At 36.9% G+C, this 25,011-nt stretch overlaps 2 protein-coding genes across 2 annotated transcripts in view; one reads left to right on the top strand and one right to left on the bottom strand.

The window, feature by feature from the left end:
- Nucleotides 1-4,203, top strand: part of LOC139313971 (methylcrotonoyl-CoA carboxylase beta chain, mitochondrial-like) — a 32,197-nt gene extending 27,994 nt beyond the window's left edge. The window contains exons 11-13 of the mRNA XM_070939468.1: nucleotides 2,040-2,121; nucleotides 3,903-3,996; nucleotides 4,175-4,203. Of these exons, the coding sequence (XP_070795569.1) occupies nucleotides 2,040-2,121; nucleotides 3,903-3,992 (172 nt within the window). The 3' untranslated portion in view covers nucleotides 3,993-3,996; nucleotides 4,175-4,203. The remainder of the gene's footprint in view (nucleotides 1-2,039; nucleotides 2,122-3,902; nucleotides 3,997-4,174) is intronic.
- Nucleotides 4,204-5,462: 1,259 nt separating this feature from the next.
- Nucleotides 5,463-22,462, bottom strand: RPE65 (retinoid isomerohydrolase RPE65). The gene is made up of 14 exons (XM_070939467.1): nucleotides 22,419-22,462; nucleotides 21,530-21,612; nucleotides 19,088-19,238; nucleotides 17,864-17,971; nucleotides 17,619-17,760; nucleotides 16,419-16,566; nucleotides 16,078-16,159; nucleotides 14,926-15,058; nucleotides 11,462-11,601; nucleotides 10,295-10,424; nucleotides 9,775-9,889; nucleotides 9,596-9,690; nucleotides 6,574-6,685; nucleotides 5,463-5,931 (listed from the first exon to the last, which is right to left on the bottom strand). The coding sequence occupies exons 1-14, from the start codon at nucleotides 22,427-22,429 to the stop codon at nucleotides 5,780-5,782; spliced, it is 1,602 nt and encodes a 533-aa protein (XP_070795568.1). The 5' UTR covers nucleotides 22,430-22,462; the 3' UTR covers nucleotides 5,463-5,779.
- Nucleotides 22,463-25,011: the final 2,549 nt, after the last annotated feature.

The raw sequence follows: 25,011 nt of genomic DNA, 5'->3' as shown, positions 1-25,011 counted from the left end.
TTGGATTGCATGGAAATAATTGGAATATTCATGTTCATATTGATTAATATACAAAAAAGATAGTTATATAACTAATTGATTTATATTAAAATGTTGAATTTGTATTAAACAACTGTATTACATAATTACATAATTAACCAATATGAGGATGGATATAAAAATAGATGACAATGCGAAGGGTTATAATATAGAATAGAAGGGAAAAATTGAATTTGATTAAGATTAGAGATGAGGATGAAGGGTAATATTGGTTTTTTAAAAAAATAGATGAGGAATAAATATGGTAAAAAGGAAATATAGAAATTGTAAATTTAATTGAAATGACTAAACACTGTGTTAAAAGAAATATCCTTCTGGGTTCTGCTCCAAATGGGGAAAAAGAGACTGGAAACATGGAGACTGCTTGGAAAGATGGTTTAATGGTGGACAGGATCACATGACTTGAGTTCCTGAACAGAAAAGGGGCAGATACAGTAAATCCTCGGGTTTTTATGCTCTCTCTGGCTTTGCATTTCTTGGGGCCCCGAAAGAGTATCCTGATTGGTTGTCAGACTCCCAGGGGGTGGAGGTCTTAGCTAGCCTTGCTGGCTGATGGTCACATGTACTTCCCAGGTCACATGCTTCCCAGATCACGTGTGGTCAGTTTCCGTTGCTAGATGGAGCCCATTGTGTTAGTTTCTGTTGCTATTGTGTTGCAAATGTCCTTTGACAAAGGATTGACTTTTTGCCTCGGGCCCATTAACAAAGGGTGGGGGGCAGGAAGGTGGGTGCTGCTTTGTCTGTAAAATATGCTTTTCCATTTCTCATCCAGGGAAATATAATATTCTGCCTTTTTAATATTTCCCAAAATATTTCATTCTTCTAGGAAAGGGGTGGGTGCTAACCTTCTACAGCTGTTTAAATTTGTGAACCGGCCAAATACTCTGTTCAAAGAAAATACGTTGTATGTTTGTATGTGTGTTTCTAATTATTGCTATTTATTCCTATTTGTTCCCTTTTATTCTTTAAAGTTTAACAATTCATTCTTTATCTTAATATCTTTATATTTGTTTGGGGTTGGCTTTCTTCCCTTTCATCTTTTTTATTGTACAGCAATCTTTCTCCTCAAACCTACCATCTATGTCTTTTCTTTCCTTCTTACTTTCTCTTTCCCCCCCTCTTCTTTCTCTTTCTTTCTCCTTCTCCTCCTCTCTTCCTCCCTCTCTTACCCTCACTCCTACTCTAATTTCCCTTCCCTTCCTTCATCCCTCTCTATTGCTATATCCTTTTATGCATATGGACTACTCAGAGGGCTGAAAAAGTTATTTTTGACTGGTCCTCGCACTTTTGACCAGTCCTTGAACTTACGACTGTCCTCACAATTTATGTTTTTGCCCTATCTTGTCACCATGGTGAAGAGAAGCAGTTGTGAAATGAGTGACATGGTTATTAAGAATGCTGCACAGGCATAAATGTGAGGATGGTCATAAGTGTGAGGACCAGTCAAAAGTGCGAGGACCTGTCAGAAATGACTTTTTTCAGCCCTCTGAATAGTCCCTATACACATAGCCATGGCCACCCGGTCACATGACCAACTAGCCATGACCACCCAGTCACATGACCTCCAAGCCATGCCCACAAAATAAACCACGCCCACAGAACCAGTAGTAAAAAAATTTAGAACCCACCCCTGGTTGGGGGTCACCACAACATGAGGAACTGTATTAAAGGGTCGCGGCATTAGGAAGGTTGAGAACCACTGGCATAGACTGTTCCTAACTTGTAAAGTTAACTTTCAGAAACCACCATCTGATAGCAGAATCAATGTAATCTAGAGGAGAAATAGAATATTTCAGAATTCTCCAGAATGATACATTCCCACAACAACGGGTTTTGTACATACCTAATGATCAATCTTTGCTTCTTACTCTTGGAAAAAAAAACCCTGTATGTTGTCATTTTTTTATTAAGCACATAATAATTCCATACAGAATCTTCATTTATATAAACCTGAAGATATAGCTATGTGTCTCTTAAAAAACAAATTCTTATATTTCCAGGCTGCAAAATGAAAGTAATGCATTTTACTCTTCTGCCAGGATCTGGGATGATGGAGTAATCTTACCCCAGAGTTCAAGGAAGGTATGCACTAAATGTGTTTTTAGGACTTTTCTTTCTTTTTGTTCTCCAAAAGAGAACATTTTTTAAATTGCAGTTTATTTTTCTTTTTAAAATCACCTGTGTTATTTTAGTTTGTTAATCTTACCAGATACCATAGACTGAATTATCCACTGCTATACATTGAGCAGTATTCAACGCAATGCTTCTTTTTCCAGACAAACCTTACCATCAGTTGCTTTCTTAGATTTGAAAACAATATGGAGATTGTGAAATCTATCTTAACTTGGGCATCCTTTGGATATGTTAATCTTAATTCTTATTATCTAACCTATGGCCATGTCTGCAGAAAGTTTGGAAATGGATACCTATACTTTCAGAAGGCATTGTGGTTTGAAAAGTCTAATTTATAGTATGTTTCCTTCTTTATTTTATTGTTAATCAGTGTTATGAACTTGGTAGAGATGATGATTTTACTTTGTTGGTAAAAAGTTTCCAAAGATTGCCCAGTTTAAAAAAGAAAGCTTCTGTGGACTACTGTAGAGTAGATTAGTAGACTATCAGTAACCAGACTAATCCTTCTTACATTCCTAGTTTGTCCATATGGAGCATTTATCCCTTCTATCAAGGTACCTTTATTGCTGTTCTAAGGAAAAACAAACCCAGAAAAGAAAGAATTCTGAAAATCTGGTGAAAACCTGAAATCACAAGAGATAGCTGAGCAATAGTCTTTCATATGATGAAGATTATAATGAAACATTCTTTTAAAACAATAAAATCCTTTTAAGTTCACTCAGGCAAAGTGGTATCCAAAGAGCAAAAACAAACAAACAAAAGTAAATAATGCTTTGTTAAGAATTACTTTGTAATAATAAAAGCAACAAAACAAATAGTTTTCTTATCATGTCTGCAGATAGCCAGCAATCCTGTTTGAGGTAACTCAATCCCTCCTTGGTAAGGAGGGGCTGGTGAAAAATCCATGGGGCTATGCATAAGTTATTTAAAGCATCTATTAGTTAAAGTTACTTGGTTTCATTTTTAGTTGGTCTCAAAGTAACAATCTCAAGGTACCTGGGCTGGGAAATTAGTTATATGGACTTGGTTATATAGACTGAAGAGGTAGACAAGGTCTTCGGGGCTATAAGCACAGCTAACTATGTTTTAGATGCATGTCCCTCCTGATTGATCAATATTTTTGAAAAGAGAACACATTATTGGATCCAGGTAGTGATGGATTATCCTTGAAGGAGAGAATAGTCTTATCAGCACTTAAGGAGGCAGTGCTCCTTTCTGTTCTCAAGAAACCTGTGGTATCATCCTGTCTTTAATCTTCTCTTATGGAAATACTTGTTGGTGAAAATTGGCCCACAACGTCAGAGGCACATTTCAGAAGGGTATATTGCTAAAATCGCAGACTTATGGATAATTCCTGATAGAACCAGTATGGCAGTAGTGTATCCGTCCTGGCTTTTCTTCTGTTTTAAAACTACATTTAATGCAGTACATTTTTGTAGTGGAATATCAGAAGATAATGCCATTTGTTTATGCAATATTAAAATGTAGTGGATATTTTTCTATGAAGAAAATATCGCTCATGTTGGTGTCATGGTGAAACATTAGCGTTTCAGAGAATGCAGTAATCAGGAATATAAAAACGCTGGAGAAAAATTGTCTAGGACTGTTCTATTTGTACAAACCAACAGTTATTTCAAATACCTGAATTTTGGAATAAAGATTCTTTAAGACATTAATATTATATTCTGTAATACTTATTATCACTGATACTAATTTTTATCTTTTGACAGGTAATTGGACAATGTTTAAGAATTATGAAGCAACAAAGATACCGGATAGTGTCTGTGCAACAATCTTCTTTTCCTATCATGAGAATGTAAGGAAGTAAGTGGGTTTATAAATAACTGAGTTTGAGTATCAGATTGGGCTGATGTCAAATAATAATATAAGAAAGTTGTCAGTAAAATATCATTATGGCATCATCATATAAAAAGTACCTGGATGTAACAAATATTTATATATTGCCATTTAATCATGTGTTTTTCTTATCTATATGCTATAGGTAAAAGTACAGACACTCTCAAGTCAATCTTGACTCCTCTGCCCATTGTGACACATCCATCTGTGATCTTGGCTACAATATAGAAGAAAAGTATTTTTTACTTCCCAATGTAACTCCAATGTTAGAACACTATTATGTAGAATTTATATAATCAAGAAATTATTTTTTTTAAAGTCTCAAAGATTTAAAGTAATTGACACTAAATTTTTCAACTTTGAAAAAAACTTCAAAAATGCCAAAGACTAGCACTCAGCACCTCAATCTTTATAATAGATTAATCCAGAAGTTCAAGATGTACTGTGTGTGTGTGTGTGTGTGTGTGTGTGTGTGTGTATATATATATATATATATATATATATATATATATATATATATATATATATATACACACACGTGCCAGAAGTAGAGCAATATACTTTTTAAGCGATCTTCCCATATTTTTTCACCAACTGATATCAAAACCCTTTTTCTAGCTATAAAGGTTTTCACTTCCCAGAGTTTATACAGAACATACTGTGAATATATAGGTGTTCAAATCTGAAGATACACATACAGGTAGCCCTCGACTTATGACCACAATAGAGCCCAACATATCTGTTGCTAAATGAAACATTTGTTTAGTGAATTTTGGCCCATTTTATTACTCTTAACACAGTTGTTAAGTGAATCACTGCAGTTATCAAGTTAATAAAAAGGTGGTAAGTGAATATGGCTTCCCCTTTGACTTTGATTGTTGGAAAGTCACAGAAGGTGATCACATGACCCCAGGAAATTGCAACCATCAAAAATATGAGTCAGTTGCTAAGCATCTGAGTTTCAATCATGTGACCATGGGGATGCTGCAATGGTTGTAAGTGTGAAAAATGGTCATAAGTTGAGGGCTACCTGTATCATAAGTCACAAGTTTTTTTCAGTGCTGTTGTAATTTTGAACCATCACTAAATGAATTGTCGAGGACTACCTGTAGTACAGTTGAAGATAAGGAGAAGCTATGAATATTTTTTTAAAAAATAAATATTCACATTTTACATAATTTTTATTAGACAAATCATTATTTGTAAAAGATGTTTAAGGTATCAGAGAGATCAAATTCAAAATATCATTTTCTCTGATAAGTGACAAAGATGAATTATTTCACTTTAATTTTTAAAAATAATTTATGTTCAAATATTAAAACTATAAGAAATCTAAAGTTGTTTCCAAACTAATAATTTGCTAAATACTTATTTCTAATTATTCACTACTTAATCTGCCAGAGTTCAAGGTTATTTGTTGTGTTTCACCCATGTTCTATTACCAAACAATTTTAACAGTTTTAAATTGTAAATGTTTATCTGAAGTTTACTGAGATTATAATGCTAATGCTGTTCCTCAGAATCTACAGTACTAACAACATTTAATTATCCTTATTTGTGGTGCATTACAGTCAGGAAAGCATTCTTAAAAATGGATATTTTCTTAAGTATTAAAATTAAAATTGGGCCTCAGCACAGGAAATATTTAATGTTAAACTAATTTTGCAAATCACTGGCAGATAATTAGAAGAATGCTTTATATTGTTCTGCACATTGTATTAAAAAGAAAGATTGACAGACAAGACAGACATCATGCTCTTTTGAAGAATCCATGGAAAGTAACTGGGATATTTATGTCCACTTGTGCCCTGGCAACCTCACTCATATTCTTTGCATTCAGGATCAGAAGGTAGGCAGGCTTTGGTCCACAGCCAGGACTGATGACTATGCTCAGAATAATACCTGTATCAAAATAAATACAAATTACTTAAACAAAGAAGCACAAAAACTTTAGCACAGATAGTAGGTTTGAAAATACAGTAATTCAGAAACATACTAATTTTTGCATTATTCCCCCAGGGAATATTTAGTGGGTATAAATTAAGTATATTTATTAAATCCTTTTCTTATGTATAGAGCCAAATTTGGATAAAGCCAGGGGTGAAATGCTCCCGGTTCGAACCGGATCGCCCGATCGGTAGCGATGGAGGTGGGTGGTTCAGAGAACCGGTAGCAAAAATCCCTCCCCCCACATGCCCAGCTGAGCCGCGCGATCATCAGAGGGTTTTTAAAAACCCTCTGCTGATCAAGGCAACTCAGCTGGGATCGTCAGAGCCATTTAAAAGAAAAAAAGTTTTTTACTTTTAAATGCCTCTGACGATCCCAGCTGAGTTGCCTGATCGGCAGAGCCTTTTGAAAGCATTATTTTGCTGAAGAGGTTGTAGAAAAAATGGTTTTAAAAGTAAAAAAAAAAAAAAAAGGCCACGCCCACCCAGTCACATTACCCCACCACCACCAAGCCACACCCACAGAACCGGTAGTAACAAATTTTAGATTTCACCACTGGCCTTTTTCTCAACTTTAATCAAAATGTCATAACATTACCATCATCCTCTTCTATATCTTCTGGGTGAGGAACAAAGATTGGTTCAGAGGGATATGTATCTGGTTCTTGCCATACCCATGTCTCTTTAGTTTTAACATTCATTTTGCAAATCTGGAAAAAAAAAATCATTTTTAAAAAACACATTTTTCTAAAAAGGCTGGTAAATCAATCAATGCATCACTACTACGATGCACAAAACCTTCTGGCTCCTAAACCTTCCAATCTTAAAATGGCAATTTTGAATGTTTTGAACATCAATTCATTATTTCCCATTTTTGTCAATGGAAATAATGTCAAAGAAACAGTGACAGATAATATTTAATGCATGGAGTTACCCCATGTGGATTGTCCTGCAATGAGTTGTCCTGTAGTGAGTTTTCTTGTGGCGAGTTGGCCATGGCAAGATGGCTGCCATGAATTGGCCACAGAGAGATGACTGCGGCGAGTTGGCCATCTACGGCAAGATGGCCATGGTCACTGCAAGTTGTCCCATTCTGTCAGTGCACATTTAGGTAGCCCTCAATTTACAACCACAATTGAGCCAAAAAATTGTGTTGCTAAGCAAGATAGTCGTTAAGTGAATTTTGCCCCATTTTATGACCTTTTTGCCACAGTTGTTAAGTGAATCACTGCAGTCGTTAAGCTAGTAACATGGTTGTTAAGTGAATCTGGCTTCCCCATTGACTTCACTTGTCAGAAGGTCACAAAAGGTGATCATATGACCTCAGGACACTGCAACCATCATAAATAGTATATGCCAATTGCCAGGTGTCCGAATTTTCATCACGTGACCACAGGGACGCTGCAATTGGTCATGTGAAAAATGGTCATAAGTCACTTTTTTCAGTGCCTTTGTAACTTCAAATGATCATTCAATGAATGGATGTAACTTGAGGACTACTGTACAATATTGTATTTTACATTTGTATCGATAATCCTGCTAAGGTTGGTTGTATAAGCTTTGGTCTGCTCTGCATTTTGTTGTGACTTGCTGCTATCGTGCTTTTAAATGAACTGCATTTTAAAAAGTGAAGATTAAAACTTAACTCTTTTGATTTAAGAATTTATTTGGATCACCCTGATCTAGAGATATTCCATCTTTAGTTCTGAATTATACTATGCCCTCAGTGACTAGTTCTTCTAGGGATCTTTTGGACTCACAATTCCTGCTTGAAATGGCAACTGGGGCCATGTTGGCCTTTGCACAGATTCAGTTGATTCACCAGTTGTGCCCATAGCTGGACTAAGAGACTCTTAAGACAGTAGCTTGTGCTTTGATTATCTTATGTTTGGATTATTGCAATGCACTATACCTGGGACTGCCCTTGAAGACCACCTGGAAGCTACAAATGATGATGCCTTGGTATGCCCATGTGATACTTCAGGCTCTGGTGTGCCCATGTAATTATTTCAGGTTTTTAGTTTGCCCATTTAATTATGTCAGGCAATATAGGCTTTGCACTGCTTACTATCAGGCTTCCAGGTGCAATTCATGGTGTTGTCATCTATAAAGCCCTTCATGGCATAGCACCTGGTTACTTGAGGGACCACCTTTGGTCCATAATTGCTGCTCATCTTATATCAGGGGTGTCAAACTGGCAGTCCACGTGCAGCCCATGCCCACCCCAGTTCCATGAATAGGAAAAATGTTGCGAAACATGGGCAAGTTCTGGGTCCCATCAATGAAGTAATGCCATCTTTTGTATTGTAGTGTCTGCCCACTGCAATAACTTTCCCCCAATATTCTTATGAACCTCACCTCAACCATATTTAGATAAGTCCCTCAGACTGACTCTTTTCCCAGGCTTTGGGCTAAAGAGAACAGCCAGTCCTTTGTGGGTTGTCTGATCTGAAATGATGGTCAATTTGTTTGGATAATATTTTTGTATGTAAAACAAAGTATTATAAATTTTAAAATTTAAATTTTGTATATTATATGTGACTTTAAGCCACAATGGACTTGAACAACTTGTGAATGGAATAAAATGAAGTATAAGATGGAACCACAACAATATAATCAAGACATAGGGAGCTGACACATTGATTTGATCACCCTATATTGAAAGTGAAAACTCAGCCTTACAAGAGGCTCATAATCTTTTGTAGAACAGCATAATAAAATATAACAAAATATATTTTAATGCCTAAAAGGAATACATTTTGTATTTTAAGTAACTAACAGAGTTGGAAGGGACCTTGGAGGTCATCTAGCCCAACCCCCTGCTCACACAGGAGACCTGTACTACGACCTGTACTCGAGTCACTGAACTGCCAACCTTTCTGATCAACAAGCTCAGTGTCTTAGCCACTGAGCCACCTAGTCAGGGTTTTATTTTGTTTTTATTTTGTTCAAATACAAGTCAGATTTGTCCGAGAACATAAAACAGATAAGTTAGAACTGACTAAATTTTTAAAGGCTATTTGGTTTTATACAGCATGCTCAAAGATGAATCTTAATGCAAGTCTCAGATGGCATCAAATCTATTTTTATCAAAGTATGAAACATTTGCATCTGTTCATTTGGGCAAATACACTGCATTTTCTTGATCGTTTGAGTGCAGGAGCAGTCTGAGCTAGGATGAACAATGCAGTGATCTCTTTGAATGGAAATCTATTAGGAACAAAGCTTTATGAGAAACTCAACCCTTTCGCATTGTGGTAACTGTGACTGCTGTTGATATAGTGTGATCTGGAAGAAAGATTTATTGTATAGTTGCTATCTATGGATTTCATACTTGGTATGTTTTTTCCTATAATAAAGATAGACATCCAGGTAGGTAGTTTGCAAACACCCTAGGGAAAATGGAGCATTCCCTCTCTCCAACAATGATATTTTTTTCCCTCTTAAATTGGAAATAGACTTAAAAGTAAATGTAGTAATAACCTGAATAGCAAAAGAAGCAGTTCAAGATGATGCACCTATCTTCTATATTCCTATGAGCCACATAAAATAGTTTGGACTTGAACTTTTCTTTGCCTTTTTGCAAAAATAAATCTAGTCTATTAATATGTATTACTTACTCTGTCTGGAACAAAATGATTTAGTCCAAGACCATATGCATATGTATAAGGTTTCCCAGAATATTTTGCATAGTTTATTTGTGGAAACTCAAAAGCTATAAAGCAAAACAAACACATTTAATTGGTTTTTTGTATTTGCCAGGATGGTCTTTTTTGCTTTTTGCTGAGCTTAGCCTTACCTTGTCGTGGTCCTGAAAAAATAACTTCTGGATCCAGCCATATGGTATCATCACTGTGCAGAATTGCTGTTGCTGTTGTATTAGGTAATGTGATTAGATTTTTCCCCGTATCAGCCTAGAACATCCCCCACAAAAAAGAAAGTAAGAAGAAACATTCTATACTGTGCCCCATTTTTCAACATTCCACCTATTCTTCCAACAATATAAGTAAAAGATCTCAGGAACTCTTTTGTTTTTTTAAGTCTTGGTTTTAAGAGGGAAAATTGAAACACTAATTCAATCATGTTCTCTCAAAACATTCTTTTTTATTATTCCTGTATGTAAATGCCTCTTGTTTTTTGGGAAAATACAAAATATTGCGCTTGAAAATAATGTTGCAAAGAACCTCTGAACATGATCACACACCCAACCAGCCCAATGTACATTGCATTCTCTATGAAGTCCTTGCTGGCAATTATCTGTACACATTACACGTACAAAATATTGGTTTTCTTTCCAGTGTATAATATTTAATTCTTACCTTCTCAATATTTAAGGGAAGGACATACCGTCGAACTTCAGGTTGAGGAGCTTTTTGTGCATTTTTCTTCACTTCTTCCCAGTTTTCTCGTAAATTGGCTAAGTATAAGTAATTGTAAACAAATTCATATCTATAGAGGAATAAAAGGCATCAGCTTCTCAATGAACAGGTCAGGGGATCTAGCCGAACAGCTACCTATTTGACTATTGCAGAATAATAATTTCTGGGTCACTGAAATGTATGTGCCAAAAAATATTACTGTATGTAAATTTATATTTTTCTAATTAATGGCACCCAAATCAAGTACAGCTACAAACAAAATATAGAGACAATTTGTCTAGTGGTTAAGGCACCAGGCTAGAAAGCAGGAGACCATGAGTGCATGTCCCTCCTTAGCTATGCAAGCCAAATGGGTGGCTTTGGGCCAAGCACCCAATCTCAGTCCAACCAACCTCACTGGGTTGTTCTTGTGGGGGAAATAGGAGGAGAAAAATGTGTTGGATATTATTTATAAAAATAATAAAGGTGGCATATAAATAAATAAAACAAAAAGTAACCACAAGAAAATTAATAAAACTATTAGGACTAGCCAAATCAGAACCTTTTCAATATCCTGAAGTATCTCATGAAAAGTCACATATATTTTGTTAAGTTCTTTGTCATCACAGCATTATTCTGTGTATGCTGACACAATCTTTGTTTCTTACTCTTAAAAAGAAAAACCAACCTTTAACAAATGTCACTTGTACTGTTAAGAATAAATTTCACTTTCTATTCAATCAGAGTTCCTTACTGTGGTTGCCAAAGGCAGACTGATGCTAGTCCTGTATTCTTGTGCTTCCTTTGTTTTTTCTTCTATTTTTATGTGTGCCACTAAATTAACTACCTCTTGACTTTATTGTGTTATTGTTTACTCATTTGAACAGAATAATAAACTAATGTGATAATCCCTGAAAGCAATCTGTTATACTGCAAATATATGAAGAAAGAATAATTGAAAACAAATGAATATATAGAAGTCATTCAAAAGCTAGTCTTCTGAACTAACATTCTTCAAATATATCCTCAGCTAGATTATGGCACCTGGAGTCCAGTAACGGGGCTAGAAAGATTGCTTTTAATTATAGTTGTAGCATTTTCTGTACACATAGGTTTTTCAGTACTTACCCTTTCCATGTACATAAATCCACAACAAGAAATCCATTATCCTCATAAGTATTAATATGATGAAAAAGATTAAAAGGTGAAGTTCTGTATTTGATGTTGAGGTACTCCCCTGTTTTCTTGTCAGCAACATGCATCCATACCTTTAAAAATTAAATATTATTAAAACTTTGTTAAATAATAAAACTATATTCTTGTGTCACTGTGTATATGCATGTGTGTGTGTGTAATTGTATATGTAAATAGCTTTAATGATGGACAGTGCCTTTCATCAATTTCAGCTGATTTAAATATATATGTATGTATGTATGTATGTATAGGTGAAACTCAAAAAATTAGAATATCGTGCAAAAGTTCATGTATTTCAGTGATGCAACTTAAAAGGTGAAACTAATATATGAGATAGATTCATTACAAAGCGAGATAGTTCAAACCTTAATTTGTCATAATTTTGATGATTATGGCTTACAGCTCATGAAAACCCCAAATTCACAATCTCAGAAAATTAGAATATTACATGAAATCAATAAAACAAGGATTGTACATAGAACAATATCGGACCTCTGAAAAGTATAAGCATGCATATGTACTCAGTACTTGGTTTGGGCCCCTTTTGCATCAATTACTGCGTCAATGCACGTCAGCTCTCAATGTCCCTGGATGAAGCAGATTACCTCAATCCATACCAATCAGGTTTCAGGCCCGGGTACAGCACGGAGACGGCATTGGTCGCGCTGGTGGATGATCTCTGGAGGGCTCGGGACAGAGGTTATTCCTCTGTTCTGGTCCTGTTAGATCTTTCGGCGGCTTTCAATACCATCGACCATGGTATCTTGCTGCGGTGCTTAGAGGGGTTGGGAGTGGGAGGCATTGTTTTACGGTGGTTCTCCTACCTCTCAGGGTGACGCAAGCAGTGTTGACGGGGGCAGAGATCAACCATGAGGCCCCTCACTGTGGGGTGCCCCAGGGGTCGGTTCTCTCGCCCCTTCTGTTCAACATTTATATGAAACTGCTGGGGGAGATCATCCATGGTTTCGGAGTGAGGTACCATCAGTATGCTGATGATACTCAGCTTTTTATATCCACCCCAAATCAACCCAGTGAGGCCCTCGATGTGATGTCCCGGTGCCTGGAAGCGGTGCAGATCTGGATGGGGAGGAACAGGCTTCGGCTCAACCCTGCCAAGACTGAGTGGCTGTGGATACTGGCATCTCAGTTTGAAGGAGAAGTTCCATCGTTGGCTATAGGGGGTGAAGTTTTACCCCTCTCCCCCATAGACAGGGCACGCAACTTGGGTGTCTTCCTGGATTCGTGGTTGAGTCTAGAAGATCATATAACAACCGTGATCATGGGGGCATATGCCCAGATTCGTCTGGTGTGCCAGTTGCGCCCCTATTTGGACCGAGATGCCCTACGCACAATTACTCATGAGCTAGTCACCTCCCGTATTGACTACTGTAATGCTCTCTACATGGGGCTGCCCTTGAGGACCACTCGGAGGCTTCAGCTGGTACAGAATGCAGCCACGCAGGTTGTGATGGGAGAATCCCGATACTCCCATGTAACACCTCTCCTGCGCAGCTTGCATTGGTTGCCGGTTGCCTTCTGGGTGAGATTAAAGGTCCTGGTAATGACCTATAAAGCTCTACATGGCTTAGGCCCAGGATACTTGGCGGACCATCTGTAACCAGCAACAGCTTCCCATTGCCCGGTGTGTTCCGACAGGGAGGGCCTGCTCCAGGTATCGTCAGCTAGACAATGTCGGCTGGCGGCCCCCAGGGGTAGAGCTTTCTCTGTGGGCGCGCCCACCCTTTGGAATCAACTCCCCCTGGGGCTCCGGCTGGCTCCTGACCTCCGCACCTTCCGCCGTGAATTAAAAACATGGCTGTTCGTGGCACCTAGCCTGGACTGAGGGGGTTTTCAATTATTTTAACGGGTTTTAATATTTGTTTATGTATGTATTTTATGTTTTTATTGGCTTGTTTTAATTGTTGTGAGCCGCCCTGAATCCTATGGAGATAGGGCGGCATATAAGTTATATTAAATAAAATTAAATAAATAAATAAATAAAATGCAGCGTGGCATGGATGCTATCAGCCTGTGGCACTGCTGAAGTGTTATGGAAGACCAGGATGCTTCAATAGTGGCCTTCAGCTCTTCTGCATTGTTCAGTCTCATGTCTCTCATCTTTCTCTTGGCAATGCCCCTAGATTCTCTATGGGGTTCAGGTCAGGCGAGTTTGCTGGCCGATCAAGCACAGTAATCCCATGGTCATTGAATCAGGTTTTGGTACTTTTGGCAGTGTGGGCAGGTGCCAAGTCCTGCTGGAAAATGAAGTCAGCATCCCCATAAAGCTTGTCTGCGGAAAGAAGCATGAAGTGCTCCAAAATCTCCTGGTAGACGGCTGCGTTGACCCTGGACTTAATGAAGCACAGTGGACCAACACCAGCAGATGACATGGCTCCCCAAATCAACACAGACTAGAAACTTCACACTGGACTTCAAGCATCTTGCAGTGTGTGCCTCTCCATTCTTCCTCCAGACTCTGGGTCCTTGGTTTCCAAATGAGATGCAAAAGTTGCTCTCATCAGAAAAGAGGATTGTGGACCACTGTGCAACCAGTTCTTTTTGTCTTTAGCCCAGGTAAGACGCTTCTGACCTTGTTTGTTGTTTAGGAGCGGCTTAATAAGAGGAATACGACATTTGAAGCCCATGTCCAAGATCTGTCTGTGTGTGGTGGCTCTTGATGCACTGACTCCAGCCTCAGTCCACTCCTTGTGAAAGTCCCCAACATTTTTGAATGGCCTTTTCCTGACAATCCTCTCCAGGCTGCGGTCATCCCTGCTGCTTATGCACCTTTTTCTTCCACACTTTTCCCTTCCACATAACTTTCTATTAATGTGCTTTGATAACAACACTTTGGGAACATCCAACTTCTTTTGCAATTACCTTTTGAGACTTTCCCTCCTTATGGAGGGTGTCAATGATGGGTTTCTGCACAACTGTCAGGTCAGCAGTCTTTCCCATGATTGTGATTCCGACTGAACCAGACTGAGAGACCATTTAAAGGCTCAGGAACCCTTTGCAGGTGTTATGGCTTAATTAGCTGATTAGAGTGGGACACTGAGCCTAGAATATTGAACCTTTTCACAATATTCTAATTTTCTGTGATTGTGAATTTGCGGTTTTCATGAGCTGTAAGCCATAATCATCAAAATTATGACAAATCAACGCTTGAACTATCTTGCTTTGCATGTAATGAGTCTATCTCATATATTAGTTTCACCTTTTAAGTTGCATTACTGAAATAAATGAACTTTTGCATGATATTCTAATTTTTCGAGTTTCACCTGTATGTATGTATATACACACACAATTACACACACATGCATACACACAATTACACATGCATACACACGCACACACACAGAGCATGGCAAAGGGACTAATAAATTTAAAAAACTTACCCCCATCTTTTCATTTGACTCAAAACAGTCCATGTAGTTGGCTCCCCAAAGACTCCAGGAAGAAAGAAACTTGAACAAATTAATTTTCACTGGAGTTTCCACAAAAACAATGTAATTCGGAGTTAGCCCAAAACTGTTAGGAAAGACAATTGATGATCGTATATGAGATGGCATAGCATTTTGCATATGTACATGAGATTCAAAATGTAGCTATTCATTTTTCAAATGCCCATAGTTTCTTTTTTGCTTCTTGTTAGGCTAAATGTATCACTTTCAAATTTAAACTCAGTAAACACTTTTATACATATGACAAGAATGTTGGGTCCATGTAGGACTGGAGGGGTCTATCTTCATCTCAAAGGAGCAGGTTCATAGCTGGGGAGGAGAGACAGAACCTAGATTCATTGTTGTCACTAGATGTCCAGGTAGCTTCAGTGATGGAGAATGCCTTTCATCAGTTTCAGCTTATCTACAAACTGCAACTCTTTGGAAAGAGACAGCTATGCAACCATTACCCATGCTCTTAATTTCCAGGTTGGATTATTACAAAACATACATGAGGCTATCTTTGAAAGTGATCTGCAATCTTCCATTGGTTCAGATTAAAGCAGCTAGACTGATCAATAGATCTGGCCAATACAATTATTTTAGGCCAATACTTTATCATGTGCACTGAGTGCTGGTCCATTTCTGGGTCAAATTCAAAGCTTTGAACTTTAAACTTTAGACTGCTCAGGGCCAGGTTATCTGAAGAAGCATCTTCTCCCTCATGTACCTACCTGGATTTTAAGCTCTATCCCATGAGGTGGTCCTCCATGCTGCTCAGATTAACATCATGTTGGTAAAGACCTTTCTATTTTCCCAGGATATTTATATAGTATTTTAACTGCATTTTTTATTTTAAAATAGTGTTTTAATGTATATTATTTGTTTTTCAATTATTGTCTTGCTCCTGTCCACTTGTATTTTTATTTGATTTGATTGTATATGTTTTAACTTGGATTGTATTCTTTAGGGTGTTTATTGTAATAGTTTTGGCTATTAGATGGTTTTAAAACTTAAATAAGTAAAATGATAAATAAAAGAAATAAATATTTTATAAAGCTACGCCTAACGTATTTAAATACATCTTTTTGAGGAGTTGTCTTTTACCTGTGCACATAAGACGGCTTGAATCTGTCACTGCAGGGAAACTGAACCACCACTTCACATTTTGTCATTGGATCTCTCTTATCTGAGAAAGACAAGGAGGTGGCAATGCATTTACCTGTGTTTAGTTGTATAGGCTAATTAATGAAAATTCATACAAAAAAAAGAAAAGACAATTCTAGTTAATAAATAAACATTCAGAATTTAAATACATGTCTTGATTCTTTGAATATTAGAAAAGCCTTTTTTTTTTCAGAAAAAGAAACTATATCAAGTTGGTTTAATCTGCACTGGAAGGGAGAAACATTCTGATTTTAGCAGCTGCTGCTTGAAAGCGAACAGACCTGCTTGGATGGGAGGTATCCTTACGATATTATAGGCAAAGGATAAATTCTTTCCGAAGCAGTTGCCAATATTATAAACTGTTCCATCATTTTCAATATGAGGGTGTGCTGTGACCCCATTGACTGAAACATATTTGCTGATATCCACCTGAAGAATATAACAGAGTAATTTGGTAATTTGGGAAATCCATACATTGGTCACCAACAAAATGCATTGATTATAAGCACATTACATTGTGTTGAATGTATTTTATGATTTTAAATAAAGTAGACAGTAATTTCCTTATCCTTAAAAATTTATATTTTGTGATTTTTAAATAAAGCATACTACACTAGATTGATCAATTAGGTGGGAATAGAAAGTGTATCCTAGGCTAGAAGGCAGCGTAACAGGAATCTTAACCTTATGTTACAAAACTGAGCCCTTGTGCTCAGAAATACAGTATCTGTAAATGCTTTGTGGAATAGCAATGGAAATGAGTTTCTGAACAACTACAGGTGCAACTTTTGTGAATTTAGAGAAGGCCATAATTCTCTTATCTAGCTCAGAAAAACTTTTCTTTCAGAATGTAAACAAACAAGATTCAAAGAACATACAACATAGAATAATAGGATTGGAAGGAATCTTGGAGGTCTTCTAGTCCAACTCTCTTGTTCGTGGCAGGAGATCTATACCATTCCAAATTTTTTTTGGGTTTGATGGGATGAATACAAGAGATCATAGAATATTATTACAGGGGTGCAATTGCATTCACCTGCATCCAGCACATAGCATTCAATTGAAAGATATATATCCCTTTCACTTACTGGCCACAAATAGGATGTACAATTCAACTGCTGAGCTATGGTTACTAAGAAAAAAAATCACATAACTGCTCTGGAATTATAACATCACTTCTGTTTCCATTGTTAAATAACAAAATCTTACGTGGATTTAGTACTAATTCTAAACAGTCTTATTTTTATTTCTAATAGTGCTTTCTGGTAATTCTTGTACTAAACGAGAATGGGATTGAATGAGATTCTAATCAGCAGATAAAATATATAGCTCTGTATAAGACTATATTACAATAAAATGCTCTATAAATACTTCTTCAATTACTGTTCCCATTTTAGGTGTTCTGTAAGTGATACATTATGTGTGCCATCAATACTCATTTCCAATTTTCACTTGTCTCTGTCTTTAATCTATAAAAAGACCTTTTTAATTGTTTCCAGGTTTTCTGTGTTGACTTTTGTTAGGAAGTTTGTCTCAGTACAGGCATAAAAATCGTCTCCCACAGGATACACGTTCACCAGGGCATTGTCAGTGATCTCCACACCTTGGAAGTATGAAAAAAATCTGCCGGACACAACCACAAAGAAAGTAGATTATTTCTAGATTGCTGCATAATACAACAATATGTTTCAGGCTTTCCATAATTATACCTTTATTTTTTTTTCACCTGGAAAATATATTTTTGCATGGATCTGGGTAAGCATATGTTCCAAATTCTGTGAGTACTATTCTCTTCTCAGTCATTGCTCTAACATAGGCATCAGTTCGAACAAACCTATGGAGAAATAAAGCAAGATTATGTATTATGTTCTACTTACATCTTACCAGCTCATTTCTCACTTCTATTAATATATTCCAGAGCCATCTCTGGGATGAAACCCAAACCCAGGTTCGTAAACGAGGCTAGTAAATACTCCATTCACATCTAAGAAGCAGAACACGGATGAAAAGAAAAAAATCTTCCTTTTATTTCCACCCAATAATCTTAGAGAAAGTATTGCAATGTTCCAGGAAGGACTTTTGGAATTGATGAAGGCAAACAAATAGAGACTTAATCTGGATGAACACTGAATTCATTCACGACACAACAAATGTTCTGCTTTCTTTGGACTTAATATGGAAATACTTGCAATAGAGAAGTCCAATTGACTTCTACATGAGCCTCTTGCAGATATTCATTTTAAAGGAGCAAAAGCTGCAAGAAAGCAAACATGCAAAGTTCTTTAAGGAAAAACTGGTTTAAATGTTGTCTGAAAGAATTACTCTGAAAGGAAACATTGACATGGATAAAGATACAAACAATTGTACAGGTAGTTCTCAAGTTACCACTGTAATGGAGACTGCCCATCACGGTCATAACCTGTGAAGATCGTAAAGCAGGTTGGTCATTTGAGCAACTCTATTTTATCACCTTTTTTGTGATGATTGTGAAGCAAATCACCATGGTCATTAATTGAATCTACAGTTGTTAAGGTTTGGTTTGCTATGGGCATGGTTTTTGGCAAAAATGGTGTAAAAGGCAGTCACGTGATGGTGGGATACAACAAATGTCCATGTTAGACCAGTAGTCCAATGTGGACAGGTTGCCAAGTGTGCAAACTATTGTCATGTGGTCACAGGAGTGACCGATTGTCAGAGGTTTACTAAGTAACTGGTCATAAGTAAAGGACTACCTATATATTCATTGTTTATATGCTTTACGGTCCTCATATTCCCTCCATACAGTTTCTGAAACAGATTTTCATTTTACAGAACCTAAGCAGTCAAAAATTCATATTCTCTTTTTGGAACAGAATAAGCTTTTAATGTAAATTGGATTTTAATGAATTGGTAAGAGTGGATGAGTTGCTGGACTGCAGGATGGAAAAAGCAGGCAGGAAGCATAACTTACCTCCTGTAATAAGTGACATGGCCTTCCTTGAAGTCAAACTTGTGAAGAAGTGCTTGGCCATCAAACAAATGATAAAACGGTTCTGATCCAACTTCAAATAAACCAGGCCCACATCTGAGCAGACTGCCTTTCAGCCAAACTGGAATTTTACCTGTTGCAAACAAGCAAAAAATATCTATTAAAAAGGTTGAGAAATGAAGGTTCTATTGAGTTTTCACTGTCTGTAGTAAAGATACCTCTTATTTATTACTACAGACTTGAGACTCCTGAGCAGAATTGGGTTCAGCATTCTTAGTCAAATAGCTAAAGCTGTACAATACTGAATTTCCAGAATATCTCACTCAGGATTGGTTATGGTGGCTGGAAATGCAGGATTGACCACCTCTGGGATTGCAAGGCTGGATATTTGCCTAGTTATCTGCCTGCCTCACAAACCTCCATTCCACATCTTTCTGAAACATATTTTAGACAATGGAGGGTTACTTATAGTAAGAATAGAAGGTTATAGCAGGTCTGAGATAGGTATAAACTTTCTCGCTTTGGTTATCTAGATTACTGGCATCCAGACAGCACAACTGTACTATGTTCTGTATGGAGCTGCTTTTATAACTGGAGTGTCAAACCCACATTGTCACGTGACATATTGCTACTTTTCCCCCCTTCGCTAAAACAGGGTTGGGCATGGCCAGCATGTGACGCATCCGGCCTGCAGGCCGTGTATTTGACACCTCTGTTTTATAGTATCAGAATATGAGACAGGACAATTTAGGTCACAAATCCTATTTATTACATTAAATTTAATTTAAGTACTGCCAACAAATTGCTGCTCAGCCTCTGGTTACACACAACCAGTGAAAGGAAGATTACACTGAGAAAAAGTTTGGTCAATCTTAAACAGAATATACAGGTAGTCCTTGACTTAGTCCATTTAGTGACTGTTTGAAGTTACAACAGCACTGGAAAAATTAAGTTATTACTGTTTTTCACACTTATGAATGTTGCAGGAGCTCCATAATCACGTGATCAAAATTCAAGCCCTTGGCAAGCAGCATAGATTTATCACAGTTGCATTGTCCCAGGGCCATGTGATCACCATTTGTAACCTTCCCAACTGGTTTCCAACAAGCAAAGTCAATGGGAGAAGCCAGATTCACTTAATGACTGCATGATTCACTTAACCACTGCAACGACTCCCTTAACAAATGTGGCAAAAAAGATCGTAAAATGGGGTTCAACTCCCTTAATAATTGTCTTGCTTAGCAACGGAAGTTTTGGTCCTAACTGCAGTCATAAGTCAAGGACTACCTGTATAACTGCCAGCCAAACCATTCCTTCTAAACTTTCTCTTAAGATGTAAATCACTTGGAAATGAGCAGCTCTTATTCCAAAATGCTTGTGTGCTCTTTCAACACTAGCAAGAGTAACAACTATAGTCCTATGACCACCTGTGAGAACAGTTGGGATCTCTGAAACAAATTAGACTCTTTTTAGCATACAACTTTATACTACCCTCACAATTTAAGTGTTTAGAAAAGCCCTAGACCTAAATACTCTTTTATGGGGAGTAGATACAAAGATGCATAAGTTCTGATCTTGGGTAACACAGGAAACTTGATATCACCTGGAATCCTTTGCTTTCTAACATTAGTCCCTCTCTGATTTGGTACCTATTGCTTGCTAGTTTAACTACTGTATGACTGTAGCCGACTGATACACAATGATTTCAGCTTGAATTGCTGCAGAATTTATAGTTAGAGCAAGGTAATAAACCAAGTTCTTCATTTGTGGAAATAAAGATTCAGAAATTCAACCTTACATCTACTGTAATTGAATTAATATTGCAAATAAAACGTAGTTTAGGATTATCCACTTTCATTCGCTAAAATGATTCCCATTTTAACAAGGTTGCATTAACACAAACTATAATGTGAAATCATTGTTTTCATATGAGCCCTTATATTCTGTAATATTCTATTGAGATATCAGCAAAAGGAGAAAAAAAGCACATTACAATTTAGTGTTGTGTGCTCAATCTGACATCATTCTGAAATTTTGGACTTCAGATCTCATCAACCCCAACCAGCATGGCCAGTGACCAGGTACTGGAGCAATGGCAATTCTAAACACCTAGAAAATACAAATCTGTCTGGTCTTAATTATGTGAACTGGGCTTGATTTTCTGCAGTAAATTCTACCTATTCATTTTCGTTATCTACATCTTGAGATGATTTCATTTTCACGAAGGCAAAAGAAAGCTACAGAAAGGTAAAGATGTCACCAACATGAGCTCAACTCATGAGGACTACATTGGCACATCCATAATTTTTTTGACAATTGTACAAAAATGATTTCCCATTTCTTTTTCCCAGGCTAGGCTGTAACACTGGACTCCTATCTATGTGCTAATTGGGACTGACTGTGCTTTGCTTGCAAGGCACAAACCTGTAACATTAGCAGTTATTGGTGAAGACAGTTCTTCTGCAGTCTCAAAAAGCTTCTTGTATCCACCAGCTGGATGCTCAAATCTGCAAGATGTTAAGAAAGTCAAAGGTGATTGATTTAGCATTTTCTTTAATAGTTTCCCCAATAATTGGATGAAAAGAAATTTGGAAAGTCTTTTGTTTTAGCATAGTTGTTGTGTTTCTAGATACCTGCTTGGGAATGAAGGGATATTTTCAACAGCAGTTGAAATAGACTATAATAGACTATAGACTATAGTCAATAGACTATAATAGTCTAACAATATAAAATTCCTTCAGTAGATGAAATTGTACACTTACATGTGCCAATTATTTTCCTATTCCTGCAATCTTGCATACACCTGAACCCTTCAGTAGCATTATTTTCTGTAACCTCATCCTAAGACTTTTTTTTTTTGAAAATCAAGTTTTCAGCTATGCTTACTTTGTGAAGCTCTGGAGATATATAATTTTGAATAGCAACAGTTCTCCGTAGGTCAGACAATCAGAAAGATTAATAAATGAAACATATGTGGCTCTGCTCTTCAAAGGAGAAAAAAAACCTAATTCATCGAAGAACAACTGAATAATTTTATTATTAAATGGAAGTTTAACTCAATAGATCTTTATACAATAGGTTCAATTTCAATAGTTAAAAGTAGAGAAAAACCTGCTTCTAAATATTCAGTTTCTCATCATCTATAAGATTGTTACTTGTTTTCTTCCATAAAGTCCCTCAGATTCTTAGCACAATGCTTGACAGCATACAGGATGTCCCTCCTGCTTCTAGAAATAGGCTATCTAGCAACAGGACTAGACTTATTTGGTCAACATTAAATCTTTATTCATAGAAAATCCTAGAGGATACTTACCGGCTGGACATTTTTTCCTCAGGAAAGAATGGAGACTTTCCTGAGCCAAAGACAGAGCACTGAAGTAAGAGTTTTGTGCTGGATATTTATATGAACATTGTCTTACTGATGGAAGCAATTACCTAAGGAAATGTATGAACCAATCAGCTTGGCCCCAAGAAACAGAAGCATCTTTCAGGCTCAAATTCTGCTGGAGATTTTGTCCTGCTGTGGTTTGCATATTTTCCAGGGACCTAAATCCCCATAGCAGAAATGGATTAGGAAGAAACAACAAGAGGAAACAAAGAAAGCTATAGTCACACAGTCTGTAACTTGCTCTTCTTGGCACCAGCACTTTGCCCTATTTCCAAACTTCCAGCTTAGAGACACTGGCATACTGCTAACTCCAATTTTAAGGGGGAAAAGGAGTCTCCCAATGCACCACAGATTCAGTGGTTACCCTCTTCTATTTAGTAGGAAGTCTCAGATAATAATAATAAACAAAAGATTACAGCAGTTAATACAGAATTACTTTGAGTCAGGTAACCTGTACAGACTTTTCAATATATTTTCAAAGAGCAACCCTCCACTCATCATCATCATCATCTATTAAGGGCACAGCACAAAAATATCATCTGCCAACATTCCTTTTGTTTTTCCCTGAACTTCTTGTTTGCATATTAAAAGAATGGACAAAGGATAAAGGAAGAATGGGTTAGGGTTAAATAAAATACTTTAACCTCCACTTAAGACCTTCAAGTATTCTCCAAATTCATCATGGTTCTGGTCATTTGTGGTGTGGAGGTTTTGTCACATTGTGCAAAGCCTAATAATGCTTTCATATTGATGGAAGCTTCATCCTTCTAATGTAGAGTCATACAGGTAGGTAATCCTAGATTTACAATAATTCATTTATTGACTGCTGAGCTCTAGTGGCTCAGCAGACTAAAGCACTGTTATTAACATCCACTTACATCTGCTGCCTGCAATTACTGCAAGTTCAAATCTCACCAGGCTCAAGGTTGACTCAGCCTTCCATCCTTTCTAAAGTAGGTAAAATGAGGACCCAGATTATGGGGCAATAAATTGACTTTGTATAAATATACAAAAGTATGAAGGCTATTGCTTAACGCATTGTAAGCCGCCCTGAGTCTCCGGAGAAGGGCGGCATATAAATCAAATTAAAAAAATAAATAAAAAAATAAAAAAAACTTTTGCCTATTTATTTTAGGATACATAAATATGTAGTTTTTCCTTGGAATTGCACAGCAGCTTTCATTGATCTTCTCAGGGACCTTCTTATGGATAAACTCAGTCAGTTTGTCTATGGATGGATGGATTTGTACATATTGCATCTTTATTTTTCAACCTTATTTATGGGTGCTCAGAGTTGCCAGCAATTAAATAGCATACAAGCCCAACAAAGAAAGTTTGCTGATTCAAGGATAAATACTAATTCAACTATATATATTTATGTGATATATAAACACGAAGTTATGACTGAAAATTATAGCGGAACTGAATAAATTAGAATGTATAATTCCCTTATTTCAATTTTACTTTTAATTCTGGGTCAGAGCAAACCATTTGAGTCCAGGAACACTAAATTAATTGTTATTGTACAAATGGGAGTGAAACATGATTTGTGATATGATATTGGATGATTTGTATATTAACTTTTTTGTTGTCTGAGTAACAGCAGTCCAGCTTCTGTTGGAAGGGGGATATTTTTGGTTTGGCTAGGAATACCGATTCTCCACAAAAGAAACCCAGATTGTATCAGAAAGACAATTTAGAAACCAGTGGGCTAGAAGGCAGGATCAACGTTCGTTAGTAGAAGGAACATGAAGAGCCTAAAAAAAGAAAAAGCATAGAGAAACTTAAAGGGAAAAACAGAGAGCAAAAAAGGACATCATATTAAAAAAGAGGTTCAAAGAAATTTCAAAGAACAGCAAAGGCAAATACAAATTGAGTAAGATATTATGAAAGATGAGAGGAGTGTAGGCAAGGCCACTCAAGACCTTGACTACCCAAAGAGAATGAGAGTGAGGGCACATCCAAACAACTGATTTGATAAATATTTCTCCAGGTCAGGAGGCAAAGATTTCTGACATAATATGCTCTGTTGCTGCAGAGGGCCAAACACAAAAATATAGCTATTATTTAATAGTGAAGACCCAGAGAGACCTGCTTTTGCTAAAAAGACAAGATTCCAATTTTTTGTATCAAAAAAGCAGGAAGAAATAGAGAAGCATTTTGCTACCATGAATTGCCTAAAGGTGCTTCCTTTGAAAGTAAGGTAGTTGTTATTGTTTTAAAAACTTTTATTCTAATAAAGTAATCTGATCCCCTGAATTCTTATTCCTTCAATTAACTTTTCTGTCTGGAACTCAAGGAGGGAAGCCTGACAATAGCTACTGCAAAAGGCAGGTTGTCTTCTAGGGCATTGGAGGCCCTAGAGGTCATTGCTTGTGTTTTAGTGTATGCAGATAATCCTTGTTTAGCAACCACAAAGTTCCAGCAAAATGGTCACTGAGTAAACCACAAGGGAGTGACATGCTGCAGATTGCTAGTTGAAGCTGTTTCACTTAAAAGTTCTCTCATGCAGAAATAC

This window comes from Pituophis catenifer, unplaced genomic scaffold (genome assembly GCF_029215685.1).
Source record: "Pituophis catenifer annectens isolate HBS135680 unplaced genomic scaffold, rPitCat1.0.hap2 SCAF_3, whole genome shotgun sequence".
Classification (NCBI taxonomy): domain Eukaryota; kingdom Metazoa; phylum Chordata; class Lepidosauria; order Squamata; family Colubridae; genus Pituophis; species Pituophis catenifer.
Note: the sequence above shows the minus strand (reverse complement) of the source record. Positions and strands in the feature narration are given on the sequence as shown.

What these genes read in the sequence shown, in the direction of transcription:
- RPE65 (XM_070939467.1), bottom strand. An exon ending in ACCTGGAAACAATTAAAAAG is followed by an intron (nt 16,567 to 17,618) that starts GTCTTTTTATAG and finishes TATATTCTTCAG; the next exon opens with GTGGATATCAGCAAATATGT. An exon ending in ATCATTTTGTTCCAGACAGA is followed by an intron (nt 6,686 to 9,595) that starts GTAAGTAATACA and finishes TTTTTTTTCCAG; the next exon opens with ATTTGCAAAATGAATGTTAA.